Source organism: Aspergillus bombycis (assembly GCF_001792695.1).
Source record: "Aspergillus bombycis strain NRRL26010 chromosome Unknown contig00053, whole genome shotgun sequence".
In the NCBI taxonomy this organism is placed as follows: Eukaryota; Fungi; Ascomycota; class Eurotiomycetes; order Eurotiales; family Aspergillaceae; genus Aspergillus; species Aspergillus bombycis.
The window spans coordinates 24374-48954 of record NW_019170055.1 but is presented as its reverse complement, the minus strand read 5'-3'; the positions used below and the strand labels follow the sequence as shown (position 1 = coordinate 48954).

The window sequence follows — 24581 nt, the reverse complement described above, 5'->3', positions numbered from 1 at the left end:
AACTCACACCTCACATCGGAACCACATAGCATGATCCAGCCCAAGATATAAAACACCAGAAGATACATACCCACACCATCAGAAGAGATCAATATTCCCTAAACCCCAGGAAGATATACACATAAGGCCACCGTACAGATATCAAGAGATCATAACAAAACTCCAACCATCTCTTTTTCCAAACCATCCCATACAAGCCGCACAAAAACTCGCCAAGTGGATCCCGAAAGAAAACCAAACAAAGAAAAACAAATATCCGCCGTGATATCTAAAACATCAAGCGCCGCCGGTTCCTGCGTTACTCATTCATGTGAGGGCCTCGATTCACACTCGCTATTCCCATGTCAAACGTGCCCATGGGCACGTTTCCCGCGTTGAAGGTGGACATGCCCGGGGTTCCGCTGCCGGGGACCTGCGCGGGACTTGGGTCGAGGCTGACGCCTGCGCTGACGGGGTCGAGGTTAAAGGGGAGGAACCAGGCGCTTGGCTGGTAGTACTCGCCTACCCCAGCGGGCGCGTTGGGATCTAGTTGGCCCGGGAAGATGGCAGAGTTGTCTGGGGCGGCTGGGGAGGGCTCTGCACCGTTTACGGTAGAGATGGGCGGATTGTCTTGAGGCATGAAGTTGGTGGACGGATCGAGACCGTCGAAGGAGCCGTAGACAAACTGTCGATCCAGTTGGGGTAGTTGGTCGGCTGGGACAGGGAAATCGAATGGATACTGGCCGTAAAGTTGCCCACGAGCCTGGTTGAACAGTGCGGGCTGCGGGAACCCAGCTCCAGGCGTGCCCATCATCCCTGGAGTGTTGATGTCAACCATCGGTTGAGAGGTTGGCTGACCCATATCAGACAGACTTTCACCTCTGCTGTCCTTCCTGGAATGCTGTCGACCTGGCACGCTGGGCTGTGACGTCGGGGAGAGGCTGGCAAAGAAGTCCTCGACACTTTGAAGGTCGGCCTTCTGGCTCATCACGGCATCGTCATTTTTACTCTTCCGCTGAGCGTTTGGGTCCTCCCAATGCATCCTCGACACACCATGAGGATACTTGTCGAACCAGTCACCGTACTGAAACATTGCGGAGATCTGGCTGCCGTTCTGTGTGACAACCGACCCTTTAATGGCAGCATCTGCAAACTGCCGGTATCGATCCTTAGCGCTTTCCACCATATAATGAAACATACCCCAATATTTCTTCATCTTGTTTAGATATCTATAAGTATATCGTAGGTTTTCCTTCGACCGAGCCTCGAGCTGGGAGTTCTTGGAGAAGATACCCCAGATGTGTACTGTGCTGGCTGAATATGCACAATAACCAGCAAAGGGAACGGTGAGAGGGTATGCTGACGCGCGATCGATCAGCACAGAGATATGGTGAGCCGCCTCTACCGCGGCCCGCCCAGCGTTGCTCAAGAAAGCCTTGGGCATATCCCGCGGGGGACGTCCTCCCGGTGATAACGGAATGGCAAACTGGTTTAAGAATAGCATGTTCTGATGGATGATTATGTGCAGAAAGAGAAACTGGTTGGCGATCCTGTCGGCCGCATGAATCTGGAGATTCTCATAAGTGAATGCTAAATGGCTTGGAAGAGATGCAGAAAACTCCTCAATCTGTCGTTTGAGACGCGTATACCCCGACTCGGGTGACCACAGTGGATGGACATCTTTTTTCTTTCCTCCTAAGTTTAGATAGTCCACGATACGCCCCCATAATACTATGGCGCGGATTATATAGGCAGAGACCCCCATGTTGTCCTTCGCGTTGGACAGCTGGCCCACATCTTCCGGAACAGGATTGGGAACATTTCCATCCAGATCCTCCGTTGGTCCCGGGATTTCCATCTGGAAATGCGACTCTTTGATCGGTAGTTGTATCTGTATAAACTTTTCGTTTCCAATAGGTGGACGTTGACTTCCAGACGAGTTATAACGATCCATCATGAAGCAAGCCCACATAGTGCGTCTTCTAATCTCTCGATCTGTAAAGCTGAGCTGGGACCCGCCACCATTCGTCTGACTCAATAGCGGGTCCTCCTCGAGCTCATTATGCAGTTGCAGAGCGTATGCCATCCGCAACGCCTGACCCCCGAAAGACCAACTTCGACCGCCATGACAAGTTCCGAACTCATGCAGACCCAGCAGCAGGAAGACCGTCAGAATCGTGATATTGGGTGCGTCGTGGCGGCTTAAAGCTATTGCAGCAGCTGGGTTGGCCCAATTCTCTCCGCGCAGAAAAGGCGGTTCGGAGTTAAGCTGTGGATGAGTTGAAAATCGAGCCGATACGGCGCAAACTGCCAGGATCAAAGCTGGCGGCACAGTCCTGGCCTTCAATCGGCGCATAAAGCTCGGTTTGTGGAGCAGGAGGTAAGACTGCCCATAGACGCAATCAAAGAAAACTTCCGCTAGATGTTCTTGAATCTCTAAGGAGGGTAAAAATTCTGCCCCTTCAGTCATCAAACCAGTGCTATCGTTAATCTTACTTTCACGACGCATTGGGAAGATATCCAGCGAAGATTTGCGCTCTCCACGAGCCCACTCGTCCATCTCATTCGCAAAAGCTTCGTCGGCCGTCCGCTTCTTCTGGCTCTTCGAGGCCTGCCCTGGCTGGGGAGGGCGGACCACTGATCGCCCGATGGCCGCCATATCCCTTGTCTCTTCCTTCGGGATCGTCTTAATGACACGATCTTCCATTCGCTTTAACCGTTTGTCTAGCATTGCCATATAATCTGTCCGAGGCGCTGCCTTCCGGGTGGTGACTTTATATACGCAGGGAATGCGAGAGCGCGAGCAGTGCTTGCATGCGGCTTCTCGCCGGAACATCGAATTTTTTTCCTCCTACACGCGATGCACGCCAAGGGTAGGCGCTTTCGCTCCTTCCCAGCCTTCGTCTTCATTTCGCTCCACGCTGGTTTATCGTTCTTTTGCTCACCATTCTGCGCGGAATCGCCCCTCCCGTCCTCGGGGAGATGGTCGTATCCGCCCTCTAAGAGATTACCGAGATCGCCCCCGGTTTGGACGCTCCCGGGGTCGCGCGAACTGGCCCGGCTCTGCGTGTCGATATCGTCGGGGAGGGCGATATCGTCGTGCCCCAAGGTTAGGCCTGCGGAGGAGGCCAAGGGGGACTCGTCGGACTCGGGCGGGATCATGACGGGTGCAGGTACCCCAAGAGCCAGACGCGGGTCATCGTTCGGTAGGCTGGAGATAGTCGATTGGGGGGAGGTCCAAGGGTTCTCGTCCTGGTCTCGGGAGAATGACGGGACAAAATTGCGGGATGAGGCGGTCGCTGCTGGTGGGTATGGGGAAGATTGATGAGGGTCGGTCGGTGGCGGCTTGGCATTGCTGGCCGTCGTCATGCTGGGGATTATTAATGGGTTTTGGGCGACGGCCCCGAGTCAAGGAAGAACAACTCGGGTTCACTACGGGCGTCGCCGGGGGAGGTTGAGGGATAAGTTCTTGCTCGGTCCAACCTTCACCGTAGTAGAGAGAAACACGAAAAGTGGAGGTGAACGAGTTGGAGACTAAACTCTTCTTGGGACCGGGTTCATGCACCTAAAACGTCGCGAAGGAATCATCGAGTCTGGATTTAAGTCAATGGGTGCCTTAACCCCGTCTTCTTGCCAGTTATATGCGAACCCGGCCATTGGGTGAACCAGACATGCTTGGAAATCGGGTCCCAGGAGAATGGATCCTCTTGAGTATCACCTTTGGTTGGTGAGTCTCTTCTCCCTTTTTTTTTTTTTTTATTATTATGTTATACTTCCAATAGTCCAACTATGAAAACGGATGCGTGGGTGGTGGATCCTCACCGTAGACGAACTACCACCGCTACTACGTACTAACTATTTGAATCTATAACCGACTATCTAAGCATGGGCGCCTGACAATTCAGGCTGTTTACCTGGAGGATCTCTTTCCATGGTTCGGGACATTTCCCAACCTCTTTCGACATGGAGTATAAACCCCCTTGCGGGGACATTACGGTCCATTATCGACTGTCCTAGGTGAATACGCTACACGATCCTTACGAACATATTTATTCGTCTTGAAGATAGACCGGTGTACTTCAGGGTGTTGCGCTTGACATTAGCGTGGTCGTCGCCCGGACCCCCACTGCATGATTCGTTCTATTACATTAGCAACCCGACTACTCCGTAGTTAACTATACATATCTAAGATTAAAACGTCACCGCCATATGAGATTACGCATCGAATGATCACATCCCAAGATGCTTCGTTCGGCTGCGGTTCATGTTCCACGCGTGGCATGCCATGTAACAGTCCCCCGCATAAATGCCGTTCCGGCAACGGATCCTACTACGACCTAGGTCGCCCAACACGCTGCCGTGGCACGGCGCTGTCAAGGGAAGCCACGATTTCTGCGCCCAAAACATACATGTTGTAGCCGGGGAAAACAATCCAAAGACCGCTGGCCCACCGGTAAGCGAACGAAGTGAGGTGATGACACAAGAAGCTTACTTTGGTATAATCCATAGAAAGATCAGAGTTACAGCGTCGTTATGTCCAATGTTATCGAAGCCGGAGAAAGCCTCGTTCAGCCCTGGGGTCCTTGTAAGTACAGCACAACAAGCCAGGATACAGGATTCTGCTTGTCACCACCCACAGTAGAGGATAGTCTTGCTGAGAGTCGCCAGAGATGCGCTGTACGCGACTAGAAGGGCAATGGCTCCAGTTCGGCCAGAGACCACCTTTTCGGTTCTAAACATCCACCTAAGCCCCTTTTTGGCTTTGCGCTGCCCGCGACCGCCCGACGTTGAGACGCCGTACCTATACACAATCCAAAGGTAATAGATGTACCCGACACATTCCACCAGGTTCAAGACCGTCTGTGCTGCTGGGAACCCGTTCCGAGCGTTGAACGCCGGCCAGCCGTAGAGATAGTCAATGGTTCCATACAGCGCATAAGGAATCCAAATAGGGGAGTGCAATTTGTTGCCTGGCATGCTATGCGGCCGGAGCAACACATAGCCTGCATTCCAGATGACTAGCGGGACTGACAAGACGAGCCAAACGACAATGGCAGTCGACGGCGCATGTACCCATCGGTTTGTAGCGCCATCGTTGTTGTGAGATGGCGAGGAAGCCTTTCCCGTGGATGGAGGCGGAAAGTCGCGGGGATGGTGTCGCGTAGAAACCATAGCTGCAAGAGAATTATGCTGTATTGATACACTAGATAGTGACGCCCGCCCGAGCAGTTGAATGTGCGATCAATACAAGCCTAGAAAGCGTGAAACAGAAGCCGTCCTAGGAATCGGTGGGAGAGAGGGTAGAGTGCGACTATTGTTAGTTCTTGAATGAATAAGCAGGAGACTGACGGCTAATGACGTTGTACAGAAGGCGCCACTCCTCCCGATTCAATCTCCATTCCAGTGTATGGTCAACTTGAAGGGTTTATGGATCTTATTACGCATTCGACGGAGGGAACAGTGGTTCAACCCAGCCATGACCTGTCCGGATTTAGACGCCTTCATCTCCACTTGACTGGGATGTTCCCGCCGCAAGCTGCAGCAAAAATACCGCTATTATGATGCGCTGCTCCACTGGACCCAGTGATCGCTCATTGCTCATCACCTTAACCAAGCCCAAGTGTTCTTTCCCTGATCTGGTCAAAGAGATGATGTGCCGAGGGAGATCTTACTTTAACTACCGTTCCCGGTCGGGTGGAGTGAAGCTAATTTGCGACTAAGTCGCCCTGTCACGTGTCGATCTGGGCTTCTTGCCGTCCAGTCTCCAGAAACTGTAATTTCCTTGCCTCAAAAAGCATGGTACTCAGCCCAACATTACCATCTAGCTGCATAAACTAAGTAATGGACAATACCAATCAAAAGGTTGAAGCCCCGGAGATCTAGTACCACCCAGTCAGTGACTGAGTTGTCTGACCCCGTTGCTAGAAACTTGATAAGCTTGCTCGAGTTCGAGAAAACCAACGCAAGAGCCGTGCTAGGAAGCAGGAGCACATCCGTGGTTTGGAGCAGAAGCTGGTGGCTCTCCAAGAACAAGTCCATAAAAAAGATGTTGAGCATCGACTGGCTGTTCAGAAGCTGGAAGCCGAAAATAGGAGCTTGAAACTTCTTTTTTCTCGCTTAGGGCTTCCTACCGAAATCATTGCAGAATATGTTCAGGCAGTGGAGGACCCAAACATGGCCCAGAAGGTTGCCATTCCAGCTCTAAGACAGTCCCCGGCCACGCAGAACCAACGGAACAATTGTGGGAGTCCGCCTTCATTACCTAGGTGCCAGGCGGGTTCCGAGGTCCCCCACATAGTGGAGTTAGGAAGCTCATCAAAGACAGACGTCCTCCAGGGCGCTGCAAGGTCCGCTCAAAAAGCCAAACCTCAGGAGATTTCAGATCAACAAGTATCCAATCAACGTCAATCTATAATATGTGGTTGTCTTCCTGATGAAGCAGCGGGATCACGACCCACTAGTTATGATGTTCTCAATACGACCCTCTGCGCGATTGCGGAGGAGCTGATCAAGCAACATAACAGACGTGGCTTGGATATGGCAGAGATTCAGAAAAAGCTCTGGGCAGGTTTCTCTAATGGCCTTACAACTGACGAAGGATGCAGAGTGCAGAATCAAATTTTATTTCAGGTTCTAGATGAGATTAGTGGTGACTAGTTTCGACCTCCTGGATATCATCGTTTATTTATCATAAGCGTGTTCTATTGACCGCCACTACCAAGAATCCGGCGGTTCCATGCCCATCTTCGTCGTTTGGCAAGCTGTTTGGCAAAAATGCATCGTCTTCAGGGGACCGGAAACCTGACCAGAGGGCTAACTGTCACGACTGGAAACCGGCCACTGTCGACACACCAAGAGTATGGATACTGGTTGTATCGCTGAAGGAATTGCGACTGGTGCAACGATTGCCGCCCGCACAATCGAGTCTATGATAACTACGACTCCACAGCACTATTTTTTTTTCCAGCGTGCTCTTACCAGACCAGGGTTCCAAGACCTGTTAGTTTGCCATTGTGGAAGGAACCAACATTGCAGTATATCGCATCATACTAACCTAAGAAGGGTGCCACCAGAGATTCCTTTTGGACCAACGAATTTCTGTGTTCATCCACGCTATGAGGACTAATTAATGACAAACTGGCTCGGGTGGTATTCCACTAGTAAGCCACTAATACCGAGGTTAAAATCAAGTTTCTTGCGCGAACTATTGGTGGAAGTCTCATACTTTCATTGGTATGTGATCGGATACATCATAACAAACCGGCCGGTTGCTTATGACACCGGCAAGTACAGGAGCCAACGATGACGTTTATACATTTATGGGAGACTTACTGGTGGAGACAACAGTGTACACCGTTCCTTTTGTGATATGTACGTGCTTCAATATGTGGCGGAGATATTGCATTCGCTCAGTTGGTTTGCTTTATTGGTTCCATGTAAGGATCAGGCTGGGTGCTCAGAATCAAAGTCGGACTAGAACCCAACATGGAGAATAAAGTATAGCTTGGGCAATACCGTCATACGGAGTCCACAGCGATTCCAACCTGCCCTGCGATAGATAGATGTCACGTTACCTATCCTTGTTTAGTACTAGTCCCCCATTAAATCTAATGATCCTGACTCGAGGGACCTCCTACCGAGCGACCATCCTTTTGAACCAAACCAAGCATGCATGGGACGAACTGTGAGATGCATGCTGCGAACGAATTGCAATAAGTTCCCCTGTGAATATACTTTCGGCTTGACTCATTATAGATGGCTAAGGCACCGCAAGGTCCGCACACGGCTGACCACCGTTGGGAGTGGCTTGGTATTTTAGCGTGGTGGCCTGACCTGTGCTCACCAATGAACTTGATAATACTTCCGAGAGCAATGATGCCGCTGTTGTATCTGAACACACCATTTCAACCACTGATATAACATGCTGGGACTTGTGGCAAAGGACCCGCCAATCGGCCTATAGTCTCTTTGTATATTCAAGGAAGCAAGAGTGTTGATCGTGTGCTATTTCGGCTCATCCATCGTTAGTGGTTCAGAACGCTAGAAGGACGACGATTGACAAGACCCCCATTATGACAGCGGGGAAGAGCTTTGACCTGCAAGCCACTTTACCGCTAAGGGTGTCGCATTAACCACCCAGAATAACGGATAGTTAGTTATAGCAGCGCTTCTTATATAATTTCTTGTACTCTGTCTGGGCTTTCCCCCCCTTCTATGTTGCATCGCCTCCTGAGTCCTGACTTCCCGCTATGGCAAGAGACTAAGTCACATCGCGTAGGGCTCTTTCTCCACTGCGGGTAATAGGCAAGGACTAGCCAGCAATCAGTTAATACCTCCGAAGCTATTTGTGTGCGCTTGCAGTCTAAACTAAAAGTAGTGGTTCTTAGCATGTGGCACAATGTTTGAACGCTGGTTCTCCCAATTCTTGTCACCCACACATATATCATACGAAGAAAATGGGTGAACAGAATAAAAGAGTTGCCATTGTAACAGGCGCGACTGTAAGTACTTCGTTGAGTCAATAGAGGATGACAGATCCACTTACTCCACATCCATCCTCTGCTAGTCGGGCATTGGAGCCGATATTGCCAGTGACCTGCATTCGCGCGGATGGAAAGTCGCCTGTGTTGGCCGCCGAACCCAGGCTGGAAACGATCTAGTGCAGAGCCTGGGTGAGAACGCACGTTTTTTCCAGGCAGATGTCAGCAACTATCAGAGCCAGGCTGCCGTCTTCAAAAACGTTTTCCAGTTATGGGGGAGAATTGATGTCCTGTGCGCGAACGCTGGCGTGGGTGACCAGTCCTCGCTTTATCTTCTTAACCGGCGTGATAAAGGCGTTGAGGACGTCCCTCCAGAGCCGGACCTTTCTTGCACTGATATAAATTTCAAAGGTGTCGTATATGGCACTGTATTAGCAACGCACTTTATGCGGCACAACAGGCCCGAGGCGGGCGGAAGGATTGTGGTAACCGGCAGTATCGGGGGTATTTTCCCTCATAGAACGTATCCCGAATACAGTGGGACCAAGGCAGCAGTCAATCAATTTGTTCGTGGCGTTGCACCAATGTTGAAGGCCAAGGATAACATCCATATAAACTGTGTCTTGCCCGGTATTGTTGCCACGCCCATTGTTCCTCCTGAAATGATCGAGGCTGTGGCTCCGGAATGGTAGGTTCTGTCCATTCGAAGTCGTTTCGTTGCTTTTTCTCAGCTCTCTTCCCCATATACCGTACTCTGATTCATATTTGAGCGGTTGCTAACTTGAAACCCCATAGCCGGACTCCGATGAAGACGGTCCTCGACGCAGTCCAAATATTCTTAGAAGATGAAACGGGCATGGCTGGTGAACTGCTAGAATGCTCCGCAGATAAACTGATCTATTATCATCTTCCAGAGTTGGGCAATGGGCATATCACCAAACGGGCTGTCACCGTCTGGGAACCGTTGTTCAGGCTGGCGCATGGCGAGAACTCTGATCTCCCGGATGCAATTCCAGACATCAGCCCATTTAATGGCTCTTCTTTGGGTGCTCCACGAGATGCCAAGCTCTGATTTACCTGAGGCGCGGCAGGCCTTGCCATCAACAGCTAACGTACATATTGTGAACATATTATGACGACCATCATGGGAAGGATCTCTTCAGATTGTACTTAGCTTCTATGGGTTTCTCTACAACATATACCTCCGAGAGCCAACCTTAATTCAACATCGTAATTGAACCAAACGTTCGATAATAGCCAGGACCTACCCAGCTCGAGAGCATGGTTCCGCAAACCCACGGAACGAACAACACGTAAGCACCACTAAGGGGAATGAACAAACATAGCCCTACCAAGTCACAGTCTAAACACCCCACGAAACTTTCGAGAAAAGAGCCCCAAACGACCCTTACGTCAAAGATTAGTGGCAAAGCTCTTACAAACCTTTCACCAGAGCCCGGAGCTATATTCCAAAATGCTATAACCATGACCCATCCATTACCCGACAACTCACCGCAATTCCGCCGACCGACCCGGCCCGTCATCTTGATGCTCCTCGGGAAATCCCATGGAACCATTTCGCTGCCTTACCCGGTATTTAGCATGAATAGCCACTTAGGCTATTATGCCGTTCCCGGGTCATGTTGTCGATCTTCCTACGGTCCGATGCAGCAGAGAGAGAATCGGGATCGGAACTGGAACTGGAGCTAGGAACTTAAACATAATAATACCTATCGGTATTGGCCTTAGTAACGGAGAAGACCTTGAGAAATGGTGGTTGGAGAGAGAAAAGTTCGTCAAACCCGGTGAGCGATTGTGGAGGCCGAATATGTCTTTGTCCGGTCCTGGGTGAGGTGGGTATGCGGGAAAATGGTTTTGGGATTTACACTGTGCAATGGGGTACAGGGTTGTAGGTTGCTTTTTCTGGAGTGGAGCTTTGTATCGCATGTAGTTCGAAGTGCTATCAAGCATGTGTTGTGGTTTGCGTTAGATGTCGCGTCTGTATACACATTGTATAGATAAATCGTCATTATACTCTCCGTTCATGGTTTTCTTGATGGCGGAATAGTAGAGACCGATGAGTGTCTTGATTTCTGCCATTCCAAGTTTCATCTAAAGCTCATATTTGCTATGCTAGGCTCCCAATAGTACTAGCAGCAGGTCGAGTGGTCCATGCGATTTTCTGAAGTTAGAATGGCAATCTAGAGCCAGTACTTGTAGTAGCAAAGCCGAATCGTTCTGCATTGTCAGGCTTCTAGTACGTGGTACATACTGATCGTATTCTATGGTATAGTTCCATGATGGGCCCATCCCACTGCGCGTACTTTTTTTGCCTTCGTTCTTCATAGACCACGCTTAGGCACAATGCGTTAAGCTATATGGAAACAGTACATTCTAGAGAATTACAGGGAAGAAGCTACTCGGAAATGGGCGGCTTGCCAATTTGTTAGCCGTCGGACCCGATACAGTATCATATCGAATTTATAGTGCGGGTTCAAGCCCAAGCGGCGTACTCTGATTTCCCTCGGGAAGACAGCAGATGCATAAGCCCGGGGACACCGAGTAGACTACTCCGGTTAGAGCAATAGAATGCAACCTGGCAATGCCGGAGCACCGCCCAGAGTACCGTTACCCAGAGCCGAGGTGCCTGTAGCTCATCTGTGGAAACAGAAGCGAAGGCAAAGGGCAGTCTAGGAGCAGCCCAACACCCCGCGCGGTCAATTTTCATACCCAACACTTTTTATCTGAACTCTCCAGTCCAAAGTTACAAAAAATAACTCTAAAGTCGGATTAGGGCACAATGGGGTTGCCATGTATAGAAGGGAAAGGCACCATTTCCTTCTTTATGGCTAAACATCGGCAGAAGACACGGGAATCCGAGCGCCATCGGATTGCTAAAGTGCAAGTTGCGGTAGCTTCGGGGGTTGCGGCCAGTTGAAGATACTCCAGATCCCCGGTTACCCCACGGTCGTCGTGAAATGTGGGGAATCTTACTCCGAGTAAGTAGCGGTTCAAGATTTGCTTGCCTGTTTGCCAAGATCTAGGCAGTGGCTGGCTCATCTGTCTAAGTGACAACCGCACGTCTTGATTGTGTGTTCAGGCAGTGGAGTAGTGAGAATGACGTCAAGTTGTTATTGCTACTTGGCTTCTGAAGCCATATACTAGTTAGATGGGCAAAATGAGATGGATTATTAAATACCACCGAGTGGGGGTTGTTTACATGCTGGACAGACACTATGCACTCCGCAGTGCATTAAAAAAAATGAACTGTAAAACAGGCTAAATTGCGCATCCCGGTTAATGCTGAATAATGTAGCAGAGTACTAATTGCTGCTGTGTATGAAGTGGCCTCATACTGAGATTCCTGGTAGCACACTCACCTTGCGTGGTAATATATGCTATTGGTACAGACTTCAATATGGAAAAATATTAATACTAGTGTTGTTAAACAAATCGTGGTGTAGCAAGGAACCCTTCGCGGCGGAGGAAAAGCAATACCTTATTGTCTACACTCAAAACCCTCACTAGTCCTCCGTACCGGTGAAAACTTTCAATGATCGTAAAAAATGAGATTGTCGGAATAAGCATGAGGAAACCCGAGAGTCCTTTGACTCCTTTCACTTTCAACAATAAACGCCGCACGGAGAATTTGTGGATTCCCCACAACCCCGAATCTTCGCATTCGGACCATTTCCGGGATCATGCCTTCTACACACCGACGGAGAAGGTAAGAGGAGGCCGTCCGTGCCCCAGTACCGATTCTAGATGGCTCCACGAGCTTTGTTTCGAAGTTTGGATTAAGGTGAAACTGACAGCCATGTGGCAAGCGATCTCTACTGTAGACGGAAACATAGTTCATCGTTGGAATGAAGATCTCGAAGGCTCTGCAAGATCGTCCCGGGATGTCGTAGGGACCACATTCCAATTGTACATAGTATAGAAGGGCACCCATGCTACGGAGTAGATCTGTCGGGATTATGAACAACGCGAGCCATGCCGATGGATAGTATGATCCGTGGAGAGGGTTTGAACCCATCGGCTGCTAAAATGGATAAAATGATGTCGGTGTCTGGCCGACGAAGGCCTGAATCAGGAAGTAATGGAGGGCGATCAAGCGATGAAAGTAGACATTGGACTCCACTCCGAGTGCATGATCACAATCTATCGATCCCGTCTTTTCTTTTTTTTTTCCTTCTCTCTTTCGTTGCAACCAATTGTCCCAGCTACGGAATGATTTCTAATGTATAGAAATAGAATAGATCTAGAATCATGGTACAGGACACGTGCCCGCTACACCCCTTGCCCCCTGCCCAAGGGAATCTACTAGTAGGAGGCAGGAGAGACAGTGACGATCCATGCGACTCAAAAGTGATTCGGAAAAAGGTGAGCCAACTCATTCCCTTCCCCAGCAAACCCTTCTAAAGATCGGAAGATGCGGGGGAGGCTGGTCTCGCAGTGATACGGTAACATCACCCATGTATTGGGTAGACGGATGCGGAACTTGTGATCTTAGTCTGGTCATTAAGATTATGGCATGGTCTAACCAACGAGATTTTTTCTTTTTTTCTTTTCCCTCTCTAATTCACCTTTGCCATGAAATTATGGTGTAATGTTGTCTATTTGGTACTTTCCTGAATCCTACCTAGTTTAATGGCCGCCCAAGGCCAACTTTTTTTTTTTTTTGTTTTTTTTTTTTTTTTTTCTTTTTTTTTCCCGAAATGGATATTGCGTACAAACTAGGGGTAACATAGATCACATACTGTATCTATCCAGTTTTTGTCCTACAGGAGCATGCCTTGTTGTGTCTCAACTCCTGCGAAAGAACTGTCTTAACTTGGAAGAGATAGGCATCTCAGGGATCTCTATAAGGAGCTGGAATGTTAGACCAGAAATAAACTATAATCATTGCTGTCTTAACCCTTCGTAAATTCAGCAGTGCCTACTGGATATACAATATTGAGAAGGCATGAAGGGACGGCGGTTCTGTAATCCGATTACCAGGGAACTACCCCTGAAGCGCACTAGCGCCCCCAGCTTCCCCGTACTGGACGTACCTGATGGTCCCTTTGTTGTTCCCCAGTTTTCTTTGTCTTTTCCGGTGTCCAAAAGACAACGAACCAACGCGCGCCAGGGTTGCTGTTGCGGGGCAAATGCCTTTCCAACCGGCTCACTGGGCCACCTGATGGACTTTCTCAAGCCATGGCTCAACATGCCGAGCAACAATGTGCACTGACTGACAACACAGCAGTTACTCTAAGGTTGCTGGGCCGAGTACCCCGTTAGTTTACAGGGTAACGAATCGGATTGCCATTGCCTTTTCCTCCGTGTAATGTTTATTGGTTCCCTTGCTCATATTCCTCTTTTCCCCTTGAAAAGATCCATCATAGCTCCTCCCACATCATTGCATCTATTGATGGAATTTGTTCCACTCGCGTCGCTGAATCTGGAACACCCACGCCGATCACAGAGCAAACAGCGGGTCTCCCTTTTCCCCCTCTGCATGCGTGACAGCTTGCGCCGGGACGGCCAGTGGGTAGCTGTGCCGAGACCGCAAGCAAGGACTACATCATCCGTTGTACTTAACCAATTTTTCCATTGTTGGTGGCGTCGGGTGGTCCCTCGTTGCCATGCCGGCTGTTATTTATATCATCTTTCTCCCCTCCACTCTGGGTGATTTTCTCTCATTCAACAATCCCTCTTGGTGAGCATCCTGCGGTGACCTGGTATCCATTTTCTGTTCTGCTGGTTACCTCCCACGTTATCATGAAGTTTGGTTGGTTCGAGGTGGCCGCATTGGCGGCTGCCTCAGTAGTCAATGCCAATGTATGCTTCACGATCCTATACAGTGCTATCGTACTCAATCGAATCCTCCTTCTAACAGTTTTCGCTCTGAATAGGATGATCTCGCGTACTCCCCTCCTTTCTACCCTTCCCCGTGGGCCGATGGTCAGGGTGAATGGGCGGAAGTGTACAAACGCGCTGTGGACATAGTGTCCCAGATGACGCTGACAGAGAAAGTCAACTTAACGACGGGAACGGGGTAAGCTTTGTATACTCTAGCATGTCTGGGGCTCGATCAGCTAACACATTTTCAGATGGCAGCTAGAGAGATGTGTTGGACAAACTGGCAGTGTTCCCAGGTAAATAATCCAACGTGACATCACACCCTTACAGAAGGCTAATGGTTGTGAATGTAGACTTAACATTCCCAGCCTGTGCTTGCAGGATAGTCCTCTGGGTATCCGTTTTTGTACGTGTGGCTCTTGATTTCCCCTTTCTTCCTAACTTGTTGCTGACAGTAGACGCGCAGCGGACTACAATTCAGCTTTCCCTGCGGGTGTTAATGTCGCTGCCACTTGGGACAAGACGCTCGCCTACCTCCGTGGTCAGGCAATGGGTGAAGAGTTCAGTGACAAGGGCATTGACGTTCAGCTGGGCCCTGCTGCTGGCCCTCTCGGTGCTCACCCGGACGGCGGTAGAAATTGGGAAGGTTTCTCACCCGATCCAGCCCTCACCGGTGTGCTGTTTGCAGAGACGATTAGAGGTATTCAAGATGCTGGTGTCATCGCAACAGCTAAGCATTATATCTTGAACGAACAAGAGCATTTCCGCCAACAACCCGAGGCCGCCGGCTATGGATTCAACGTAAGCGACAGTCTGAGTTCCAACATTGATGACAAGACTATGCATGAATTGTATCTCTGGCCCTTCGCGGATGCAGTACGCGCTGGGGTTGGTGCTATCATGTGCTCTTACAACCAAATCAACAACAGCTACGGTTGCGAGAACAGCGAAACTTTGAACAAGCTTTTGAAGGCGGAACTTGGTTTCCAAGGCTTTGTCATGAGTGATTGGACCGCCCATCACAGCGGCGTAGGCGCTGCTTTGGCAGGTATGGATATGTCGATGCCCGGTGATGTTACCTTCGATAGTGGCACGTCTTTCTGGGGCGCAAACTTAACGGTCGGTGTTCTTAACGGTACAATCCCCCAATGGCGTGTTGATGACATGGCCGTCCGTATCATGGCCGCTTATTACAAGGTTGGTCGCGACACCAAGTATACTCCTCCCAACTTCAGCTCGTGGACCAGAGACGAATATGGTTTCGCGCATAACCATGTTTCGGAGGGTGCTTACGAGAGGGTCAACGAATTTGTGGACGTGCAACGTGATCATGCCGACCTGATCCGTCGCATCGGCGCGGAGAGCACCGTCCTGCTGAAGAACAAGGGTGCCTTGCCCTTGAGCCGCAAGGAAAAGCTGGTCGCCCTTCTGGGAGAGGATGCGGGTTCCAACGCATGGGGTGCTAACGGCTGTGATGACCGGGGATGCGATAATGGTACGCTTGCCATGGCCTGGGGTAGTGGTACTGCGAATTTCCCATACCTCGTGACACCGGAGCAGGCCATTCAGAACGAAGTCCTTCAGGGCCGTGGTAATGTCTTCGCCGTGACCGACAGCTGGGCGCTCGACAAGATCGCTGCGGCTGCCCGTCAGGCCAGCGTGTCTCTCGTGTTCGTCAATTCCGACTCGGGAGAAGGCTATCTTAGTGTGGATGGAAACGAGGGCGATCGCAACAACATCACTTTGTGGAAGAACGGTGACAATGTGGTCAAGACCGCGGCGAATAACTGCAACAATACCGTTGTCATCATCCACTCTGTTGGACCAGTCTTGATCGATGAATGGTACGATCACCCCAATGTCACCGGTATTCTCTGGGCTGGTTTGCCAGGTCAGGAGTCTGGTAACTCCATTGCCGATGTCCTGTACGGTCGTGTCAACCCTGGCGCCAAGTCTCCTTTCACTTGGGGCAAGACCCGGGAGTCGTATGGTTCTCCCTTGGTCAAGGATGCCAACAATGGTAACGGAGCGCCCCAGTCTGATTTCACCCAGGGCGTGTTCATCGATTACCGCCATTTTGATAAGTTCAACGAGACCCCTATCTACGAGTTTGGCTACGGCTTGAGCTACACCACCTTCGAACTCTCCGACCTCCATGTTAAACCCCTGAACGCCTCCCAATACACTCCCACCAGTGGCATGACTGAAGCTGCAAAGAACTTTGGTGAAACTGGCGATGCTTCGGAATACGTGTATCCGGAGGGACTAGAGAGGATCCATGAGTTTATCTATCCATGGATTAACTCTACCGACCTGAAGGCATCGTCTGACGATGATAACTACGGCTGGGAAGACTCCAAATATATTCCTGAAGGCGCTACGGATGGGTCTGCCCAGCCCCGTTTGCCCGCTAGCGGTGGTGCCGGCGGTAATCCCGGTCTGTACGAAGATCTCTTCCGCGTCTCTGTGAAGGTTAAGAACACGGGCAATGTCGCCGGTTATGAAGTTCCTCAGCTGGTAAGTTGACTTGATCGGATGGGGTGTAAGGATTATCAAATGCTAACTTCTTCCGCACAGTACGTTTCCCTGGGCGGCCCGAATGAGCCTAAGGTGGTGCTGCGCAAGTTTGAGCGTCTGCACTTGACTCCATCGCAGGAGGTCGTGTGGACGACGACCCTTACCCGTCGTGACCTTGCCAACTGGGACGTTTCGACTCAGGACTGGGCCGTTACCCCCTACCCCAAGACGATCTACGTTGGGAACTCGTCACGGAAACTGCCGCTCCAGGCCTCGCTGCCTAAGGCTCAGTAAGGGGCAATTATGGGTTGTACAGCGCATTTCCCAAGTTATGATGTACATGTTTATAAATGGCCTAAGGTAGAATAATACTGAGTAGGTTTAGTTCTCATTGTTGAAGTCAAGTGCTGGAATAGTGGATTGACTCACGGAGCCGATCAAGAAAATTAATCTAAATATTCTTCTCACTTCATTCATCACCGGAACTGCTAGCAATGAATACATTTATCAACTTCTATAATCCGAAGATGTTGGTGGCGAATGTGGTGAAGCTATATAATTAAACTAAACTGGCGGGTGGGCACATGCGTCCCCATCGACGTCATCCCTTCCTCTCCGAGGCTAAATGTAATTTAGTCATTTAAATCTACCTATTACGATTACTGCGTAGTTAACTACCTTCCGGTTCCGCCAAGTCATCTACACAACTTCTACCTCAATTGCGTGAATCCGGAATTCTATTTGACCTTATCACATATTCTGCTTTATTTATCATCCTCGGGTAAATTGACGGAGGAAACGTGGAAGGATAAGAAAAGGGGATCGAAAACCGATCGAAAATAGGCAGGTGAAAAAAAAAAAACAATGGCATCACCAGATAAATCCCCTTCTCCGACAATACCGCGGTTATACCAACCACCTACGGCAGCCCTCCTTGTCTATCCTATTACTTTAATTATAGGATCGCTGTTTTCTGTCCTCTCCCCGACAGCACAGGGCACTCGAGAACCTCCCTCCGACCATCCGACTCCTCTAGCCCCTTCAATCGCCGCCGATGTGAACCTCCCCCAACACCCCGTCAATTACTTCGCCCGTAAGGACAATGTCTTTAATGTCTATTTTGTGAAAGTTGGCTGGCTTTGGGTGACTGCGGCTTTCGCTTCCCTTCTGTTTTCTCAGCTCCCGTACACGACCTCGTCCAGTCAACAACCGCGACGGATCGGTCAGGCGCTCGCTCGTTATTCTCTGGCTACCCTAGTCTGGTACCTGACTACACAATGGTTTTTTGGTCCGGCAATAATCGATCGCAGTTTTGTGATTTCCGGCGGGAAGTGTGAGCAGGTCGTCCCGCAGGCTGAAGAGGGTTCTGCCTCACTCCACACACTGTTGACGGCTACAGCGTGCAAGTCCGCCGGTGGAGCATGGAGAGGCGGCCATGATGTAAGCGGCCATGTGTTCATGCTGGTTCTTGCGACTGCGATGCTGGCATTCGAGACAATTGGAGCATGGAGGGGCGCTTCGGACATCGACCAGGGAAGCAAGAAGTCGGAGGACGGGGATCGCGAACTGAGTGGGCCGAGGAAGTGGTCCATATGGTTCGTCGGTGCAGTTACGGGCCTGAGTTGGTGGATGTTGTTGATGACTGCTATTTGGTTCCATACGTGGTTCGAGAAGGTATTTCGCCCCTCTGACATACATATTTTTAACCAAAACACCTTTTCCTTGTGGATTGACTAATACGTGACAGTTGACTGGTTTACTTATCGCCCTAAGCGCCGTTTATATCATCTACATTGTGCCCCGGCGGGTCATCCCCTGGAGGGATGTTGTGGGCATTCCTGGCGTATAGAGTGTTCATTGTTCTCTTTACTTGACGTTGATACGATTTGCCACCCGGGACATATATTGTCGAGCATACACGGTATCTGGCGCAATGATGCATATTGTAGAGTACTACACGCAGAATATACACATGAGTTTTTTCCAAGTACATTTTGACTGCTCAATATCTTTGTTTGGTTAGTTCACTGGCCTGGCCAAAGGCTCTGGTCCTAAGTACCCGCGGGCAAAAGCTGCACATTACGGTCAGTCCAACCTGGTTAACGTGCTGCAGCATCGGGGATTGATGTACTAACCTCCTGGTAGCAGTGCCGATGCATACATCACCCGCGTGATTGGGCGGAGATCATCCGGAGTCACTTTTGTTGCGAGTGATCTTTGCATGTATATATTCCATGAGTCCAGGATATTGTTGGCATACACTTTGAGGTCGACGGCGCTTTCTTTCTCAGACAATTGCTCTGACATGCATTTGATGCCCATACAAGTCCCGAATTCCCGAAAAGCCAGGCGATATTTGTGGCTGCGGTCGAGGTAGCGGTCAACCTCAAAGAGCTCATCTGTCTGATGTTATCACCAACCATGACGAGAGGGACAACACGAGAATTAGAGACATACAAATTTGTTCAAAGCATTGACCGGACAATCTTGTTGCCCAGTCCTCCTTCTCTGCGAACCAATGTGCTGTCCACAAGCTCATCCCCAGATCCAACGGATCACTCGTCACAAACTGCTTCCCTTTTCTCTCCATTACTTTCTTGTAATCTGCGATCTCACTAGCTAGTACCTCGCCCTCGCCCATCTGCATCGCCGCCGCCTGCAGCAACCGAAATGTCACAAATCCATCGACCGGGTCTAGATTGCCCTCCGAGGCCACCAGTGCTGTGGTCAGATCGGTCGACATTTTCCACACCATCCGCGGCCGGGGCAAATGCGCCCGATGAAGAACCGAGGGTGGATGGCTTTGGCCAGCGCTATCGCCTGCCGATTGTACGTTGGATCACCTGTTGCCAGCGATAGCCGGTTGAGGGCGAACATCCATATGGTTAAATAGTGATGGTATTGACCATCACCATCTGAGCCGTGCTCTTCTATCTTACCAATACGCAGTCCACCACCCATCGGATTGTCATTTGTTGCACCGGGCAGGCGACTTTGACCATCCCGCGTTCGCCCCAGCACGTCATGAACTGTTTCGACTAGTCGACGCGCCAGGGTCAAGTATCGGTCATCAGGCGCAGAGGCAGAGGACGCCAGAGCCTTCTCGTACTCACGGTGAAGGGTGATGAAGTTGATCACACCGAAAGCGTCAGTCCAGAGATATCGGCCGCGATGGCCGCCAGACTGCGGAGGTGGAGTCCAATCCTGGGGATTGGTGATAGAGTGGAGGTCGCCATACAATGATTCCTGAGCTTCCTGGAAGCGCTCTAAGCGAGAGGTGACGTCGGGGAACGCATCTGACATGATCCTACGAATGCTGGGATATGGAGGACTATTGTAGGTTCTGCTTAAAATTACTGGATAAATAGATCTTCTGAATATGTAATTGGCAAATGGCATGACCTACATTAACCTGGAAAGGCTTGGATGCTTGCTCTTTGGCTTGATAACGGCGAAGGCGTATATGGAGATGTGTGAAGTCATGATGACCGCCGTTGACGGGGCATGTGATTTCATTTGCCGCTCACCCAACAATGAAATGAACAACTAACAAATTTGCTTCGCTACAGTTGTTGATAATATCGAGCAATTATGTTTACAACATTTGATTCATGAATCGCAGATTTTGGAATTTTATGCGACCGTTCCGACAGGTTTGTACCATGTCACAACTCCAGGAACTATTCGCAGCGGCAGCCCATCCCCTGCCGGACATCCAAGACCCCAGCTTCAGCTCGAACTTCGACAGCTTCGCTGATTGTCGTCTTGTCCTTCTGGGCGATGGCAGCATGGCACCTCGGAATTCTACACCGCGCGGGCGGAGATCACCAAGCGTTTGATCGAGCACCATGGCTTCACCATGGTAGCCGTAGAGGCCGATTGGCCCGACGCTGAAGTAATCGACCGCTATGTGCGTCAGCGTCCAGGCCCCAAGACAAATATTGGCGGCCACTCGACGCCCATTGATCCCTTTACTCGGTTTCCCACGTGGATGTGGCGCAACCGCGAGATGCAGGGGCTGGTCGAATGGATGCGCAATTACAACACGCAAGTACCGTACTACAAGAAAGCCGGGTTCTACGGTCTTGACATATACAGTTTGGGAGCCTCGATCCAGGCGGTGATTGACTACCTCGACCGTGTTGATCCAGCTGCCGGTAAAGTTGCCCGTCAGCGATACAGCTGTCTGCAGCCATGGGTAGACGATCCCGCGATGTACGGGCTCGCTTCACTGCGCGGGATGGAGAGTTGTGAGAAGGGGGTGCTAGACACGCTTCGTGACTTGCTACAACGGCGACTAGAGTACTCCGAAGACCGCCATGACGGCGAGGAGTACCATAGCAGTGAGCAAAATGCGTATCTGGTGCGCGATGCCGAGCGCTACTATAAAGTTATGTATTACAGCTCCGCGTCGTCGTGGACATTGCGCGATACACACATGGTAGATACTCTCCGTCGAACACTGCGTCATAAGCCCGAGGGAACAAAAGCCGTGGTGTGGGCACACAATTCTCACTGTGGAGACGCACGATACACCAGTATGGGGACCTGGCGCAAAGAAGTGAATATCGGTCAGCTATGCCGTGAGCAGTTCGGCCGTGAGAATGTTGCCTTGATTGGCTGCGGCACGCACACTGGCACGGTGGCAGCAGCGCACGAATGGGACGAAGACGTAGAGGTCATGGATGTTCGTCCCTCGCGGAAAGATAGCTGGGAACGTGTCGCTCACAATACGGGAATCCCGAGTTTCTTGATCGATCTGCGACGGGACCGCATCGATCCAAACCTGGCGGCTGCATTTGAAGCTGAGCCTCTCCGGCTTGAACGATTTATTGGTGTGATTTACCGGCCAGATACAGAGAAGATATCCCACTATTCGGCAGCAGACCTGCTCAATCAGTTTGATGGGTATGTATGGTTCGATGAGACACGGGCTCTGAAGCCACTAGAAAAACATGAGCCGGTGACGCCACTAGGAAAGGAGGAGACTTATCCTTTTGGATTATAATGAACGACAACTAAAGTAGAGCCAGTATGATCGATCATCTGTGCACAAATGTCCATGACATCCGCACTGAACAAGAATTGTGATTTATGCGAGAACCATATCACAGTCATATCTGTTTATGTAAAAGATCGGCTTCAACGAGATCCGTGGAGAAGGTAACAGAAACAAGCGATTTCTCGATTTCTAATACTTGACGCTGGCTCGATGTTTGTGCCGTCCGGAGATTGGAGTTAAGACGGAAGCCGATCTAATAAACCACGCAGTTAACTAACGACCGTTAGTTTCGAAGAGTCTAACCCTGGCTCGTATTTTCCGACGGCCCTAATCGCCGATCCATCAATTAGTAGGACCCATTCTGCCCCCCCCCCCATATTCATCATATCCAACGTTCGCTCACTATCCAGTAGCTTGGATGAGGGGGGTTGGCCTCATGGTCCCTTGGGCTGTTCCGTTAACACTGACAGAACGATGGGACATTTCAGAGATGCAAAGAATGGGTATAAATAGAGGCCAGCCCTCAACAAGAGGATACACTCTCTCGATACACAATCACAATCGACACGATCTACTCATGCTGAGATCCTTTCAAAATCTCCCAGTATAACTAACCCCTTCCCAACCATGTCGGCATCCAACTCTGCGGCCTGGCTTCTAGAAGCGGGCGGAAACTTTGTTGTCAAAGAGGCCCCATTGCATAGCCCCGGTCCTGATGAAGTTCTAATTAAGAACAAAGCTGTCGCGGTCAACCCCAGTGAGTTTACACATGGCGCTTCCTTCGTGCTTTCAGATGGGCTGCTAACTGAATATTCCCAGTGGACTGGAAGATCCAGGCCTATGGACCGCATCTTCCTTTTCCCAAACAATATCCTTTCGTGCGTATACCGCTTCTCCCCTGAAGAAAAAAAAAAGTAACTAATAAGATGAGCAAACAGATCCTCGGCGCGACATAGCCGGAGAAATCTACGAAGTGGGCCAAGAGGTAACCACCTTCAAAAAGGGAGACCGAGTAATGGGGTAGGGACAAACCCACCTCACTTCACAAATCACCACAAGGCTCAACTGACCTCTCCGTAGAGGAGCCAACTGGTTCCTTACCAATGAAATCAGGGACTCCGGATTCCAAAACTACACGATCTGTAAAGCAACCCTCGTGGCCCCACTTCCGGACACCATGTCCTTCGAAAGCGGGAGCGTCCTCCCTCTAGCCCTATCCACGGCAGCAATGGGCCTCTACCCAGCTGGTCGGCTTGAACTCCCCTTACCCCATACCCTTGAACCAAAACCAATCAACAAGGTTATCCTCGTCTGGGGTGGCTCATCGAGCACCGGCAGCGCAGCAATCCAACTGGCAGTAGCATCGGGGGCAACGGTCATCGCCACCGCGTCTGCAAAGAACCATTCCTTCGCGCAGAGTCTCGGTGCCGCTAAGGTGCTGGATTACCACAAGGATAGCATCATCAAAGACCTAGTCAAGGCTATTCAGGATACTCCCGGGGAATTTGCGGGTGCCCTGGATGCTATTGCGGAGGAGGAGACGGTAAGGAGCTGTGCGGATGTGGTTAAGGGACTTGGTGGTGGACGTGTGGTCACGAACTTGCCTATGCCGGTTAAGGATATACCTGATGCAGTAGAGGTCGTTGGTGGTGAGTTTCATATATGTCCGATATCACCATGATGGGAGTCAGTTGTACTGATATATGTGAGTAGTTGTTGATGTCGCGAATATCTCTGATTTTAAGAGGATCTCGGAGGGTATCTGGGGTAAGTTTGTCCCTGAGGGACTGAGGAATGGGACGTTGAAGCCAGTCCCTGAGCCCTTGGTGGTTGGGGAGGGCTTGGAGAAGATCCCTGAGGGTGTCTCTTTGTCTCAGCAGGGCATCTCGGCGAAGAAGATCGTTGTGACCTTGTAAATGAGGTCGGAAGTTTGCCTCGGGGAAAGTGAGATGTAGGGATGTTCTATGTGCATCGTGCCTGATATTGTTACTGTTTTTACTACTGTTTGTTTTTAGGGTTGAATCATAAGGATGATAATGAAGAATTAGATAACTAATGAAGAGTTTGTATTGGTCTTCTCTTTGCTCCACGACCAGACGATAAACTCTCGCTCGGGTCTCTTGAGAGGTTTATTCAAACTATCTTACGTACTCAAGTCCTGATGTTACCGGAGCAACATGTATCTACTACTATAGTATAGGAGGATCAACGATAACTTGGGAATGTCGAACTACAGTGTGGGGGCGTAAGGAACGGGGAAAGAAGGAAAGGGGAAACGATGATTGATCGTCCTGCTCAACCAGGAATGTCTCAAAATAGCCCCCTGCAGCTCTGAGAATATCGATTACCGACTTTATCTGCAAGTAATATGCTCCGCAGGCTACAGGGGCCTGTCATACTAATGCTGGTATGTTGGATGGAGTCTTCCTAGTAGTAGTTCGAGGTTAGCGTGGGGATTATTGCGTAGTATGGTCGAACCGCTGACGATACATGATCGATATAGCGTGCTGACTGGGCAGCTAAGGGGCATGTCCTCTTCGCACAGGCAGGATACCAGCAACTTTTACGAGCTAGAGCCATACTGGGCATACACAGTAATAGCTGCTGCAGGGCATCTGACATCAGATGGTCTCCAGTCACGTTTCATGGCATCACTCCACTGACGTCAGCTCACCGCCCGGCAATATTTGTTTACATTCTCGCCTAATCGGGCGACGCTCGCCCTTCGTTCTGTTTCTTTTTCATCCCTTCGTCATCTT

At 50.2% G+C, this 24581-nt stretch overlaps 9 protein-coding genes across 9 annotated transcripts; 6 read left to right on the top strand and 3 right to left on the bottom strand.

The window, feature by feature from the left end:
• Window positions 1-298: 298 nt before the first annotated feature.
• Window positions 299-3348, bottom strand: ABOM_006555 (putative C6 transcription factor; the record flags this gene model as incomplete). Its single annotated transcript, XM_022533684.1, has 2 exons — window positions 299-2751; window positions 2835-3348. 2 exons carry the CDS (start codon window positions 3346-3348, stop codon window positions 299-301), a joined length of 2967 nt encoding a protein of 988 aa, XP_022388276.1.
• A 961-nt stretch (window positions 3349-4309) lies between these two features.
• ABOM_006554 (uncharacterized protein) lies at window positions 4310-5151 on the bottom strand (the record flags this gene model as incomplete). Its single annotated transcript, XM_022533683.1, has 3 exons — window positions 4310-4421; window positions 4472-4553; window positions 4617-5151. The coding sequence occupies 3 exons, from the start codon at window positions 5149-5151 to the stop codon at window positions 4310-4312; spliced, it is 729 nt and encodes a 242-aa protein (XP_022388277.1).
• Window positions 5152-5820: 669 nt separating this feature from the next.
• Window positions 5821-6636, top strand: ABOM_006553 (bZIP transcription factor; the record flags this gene model as incomplete). The annotated part of the gene is made up of 2 exons (XM_022533682.1): window positions 5821-5841; window positions 5905-6636. 2 exons carry the CDS (start codon window positions 5821-5823, stop codon window positions 6634-6636), a joined length of 753 nt encoding a protein of 250 aa, XP_022388278.1.
• A 1799-nt stretch (window positions 6637-8435) lies between these two features.
• On the top strand, window positions 8436-9531 carry ABOM_006552 (SDR family oxidoreductase; the record flags this gene model as incomplete). Its single annotated transcript, XM_022533681.1, has 3 exons — window positions 8436-8480; window positions 8546-9147; window positions 9255-9531. The coding sequence occupies 3 exons, from the start codon at window positions 8436-8438 to the stop codon at window positions 9529-9531; spliced, it is 924 nt and encodes a 307-aa protein (XP_022388279.1).
• Window positions 9532-14222: 4691 nt separating this feature from the next.
• ABOM_006551 (beta-glucosidase) lies at window positions 14223-17114 on the top strand (the record flags this gene model as incomplete). The annotated part of the gene is made up of 6 exons (XM_022533680.1): window positions 14223-14282; window positions 14357-14499; window positions 14555-14599; window positions 14657-14709; window positions 14770-16820; window positions 16881-17114. 6 exons carry the CDS (start codon window positions 14223-14225, stop codon window positions 17112-17114), a joined length of 2586 nt encoding a protein of 861 aa, XP_022388280.1.
• Window positions 17115-17684: 570 nt separating this feature from the next.
• ABOM_006550 (putative inositol phospholipid biosynthesis protein Scs3) lies at window positions 17685-18669 on the top strand (the record flags this gene model as incomplete). The annotated part of the gene is made up of 2 exons (XM_022533679.1): window positions 17685-18494; window positions 18568-18669. The coding sequence occupies 2 exons, from the start codon at window positions 17685-17687 to the stop codon at window positions 18667-18669; spliced, it is 912 nt and encodes a 303-aa protein (XP_022388281.1).
• Window positions 18670-18839: 170 nt separating this feature from the next.
• ABOM_006549 (uncharacterized protein) lies at window positions 18840-20123 on the bottom strand (the record flags this gene model as incomplete). The annotated part of the gene is made up of 4 exons (XM_022533678.1): window positions 18840-18892; window positions 18956-19219; window positions 19278-19640; window positions 19760-20123. The coding sequence occupies 4 exons, from the start codon at window positions 20121-20123 to the stop codon at window positions 18840-18842; spliced, it is 1044 nt and encodes a 347-aa protein (XP_022388322.1).
• Window positions 20124-20679: 556 nt separating this feature from the next.
• On the top strand, window positions 20680-21828 carry ABOM_006548 (putative erythromycin esterase; the record flags this gene model as incomplete). Its single annotated transcript, XM_022533677.1, has 1 exon — window positions 20680-21828. One exon carries the CDS (start codon window positions 20680-20682, stop codon window positions 21826-21828), a length of 1149 nt encoding a protein of 382 aa, XP_022388321.1.
• Window positions 21829-22449: 621 nt separating this feature from the next.
• Window positions 22450-23738, top strand: ABOM_006547 (zinc-binding alcohol dehydrogenase family protein; the record flags this gene model as incomplete). Its single annotated transcript, XM_022533676.1, has 5 exons — window positions 22450-22579; window positions 22642-22704; window positions 22761-22842; window positions 22903-23471; window positions 23536-23738. 5 exons carry the CDS (start codon window positions 22450-22452, stop codon window positions 23736-23738), a joined length of 1047 nt encoding a protein of 348 aa, XP_022388317.1.
• Window positions 23739-24581: the final 843 nt, after the last annotated feature.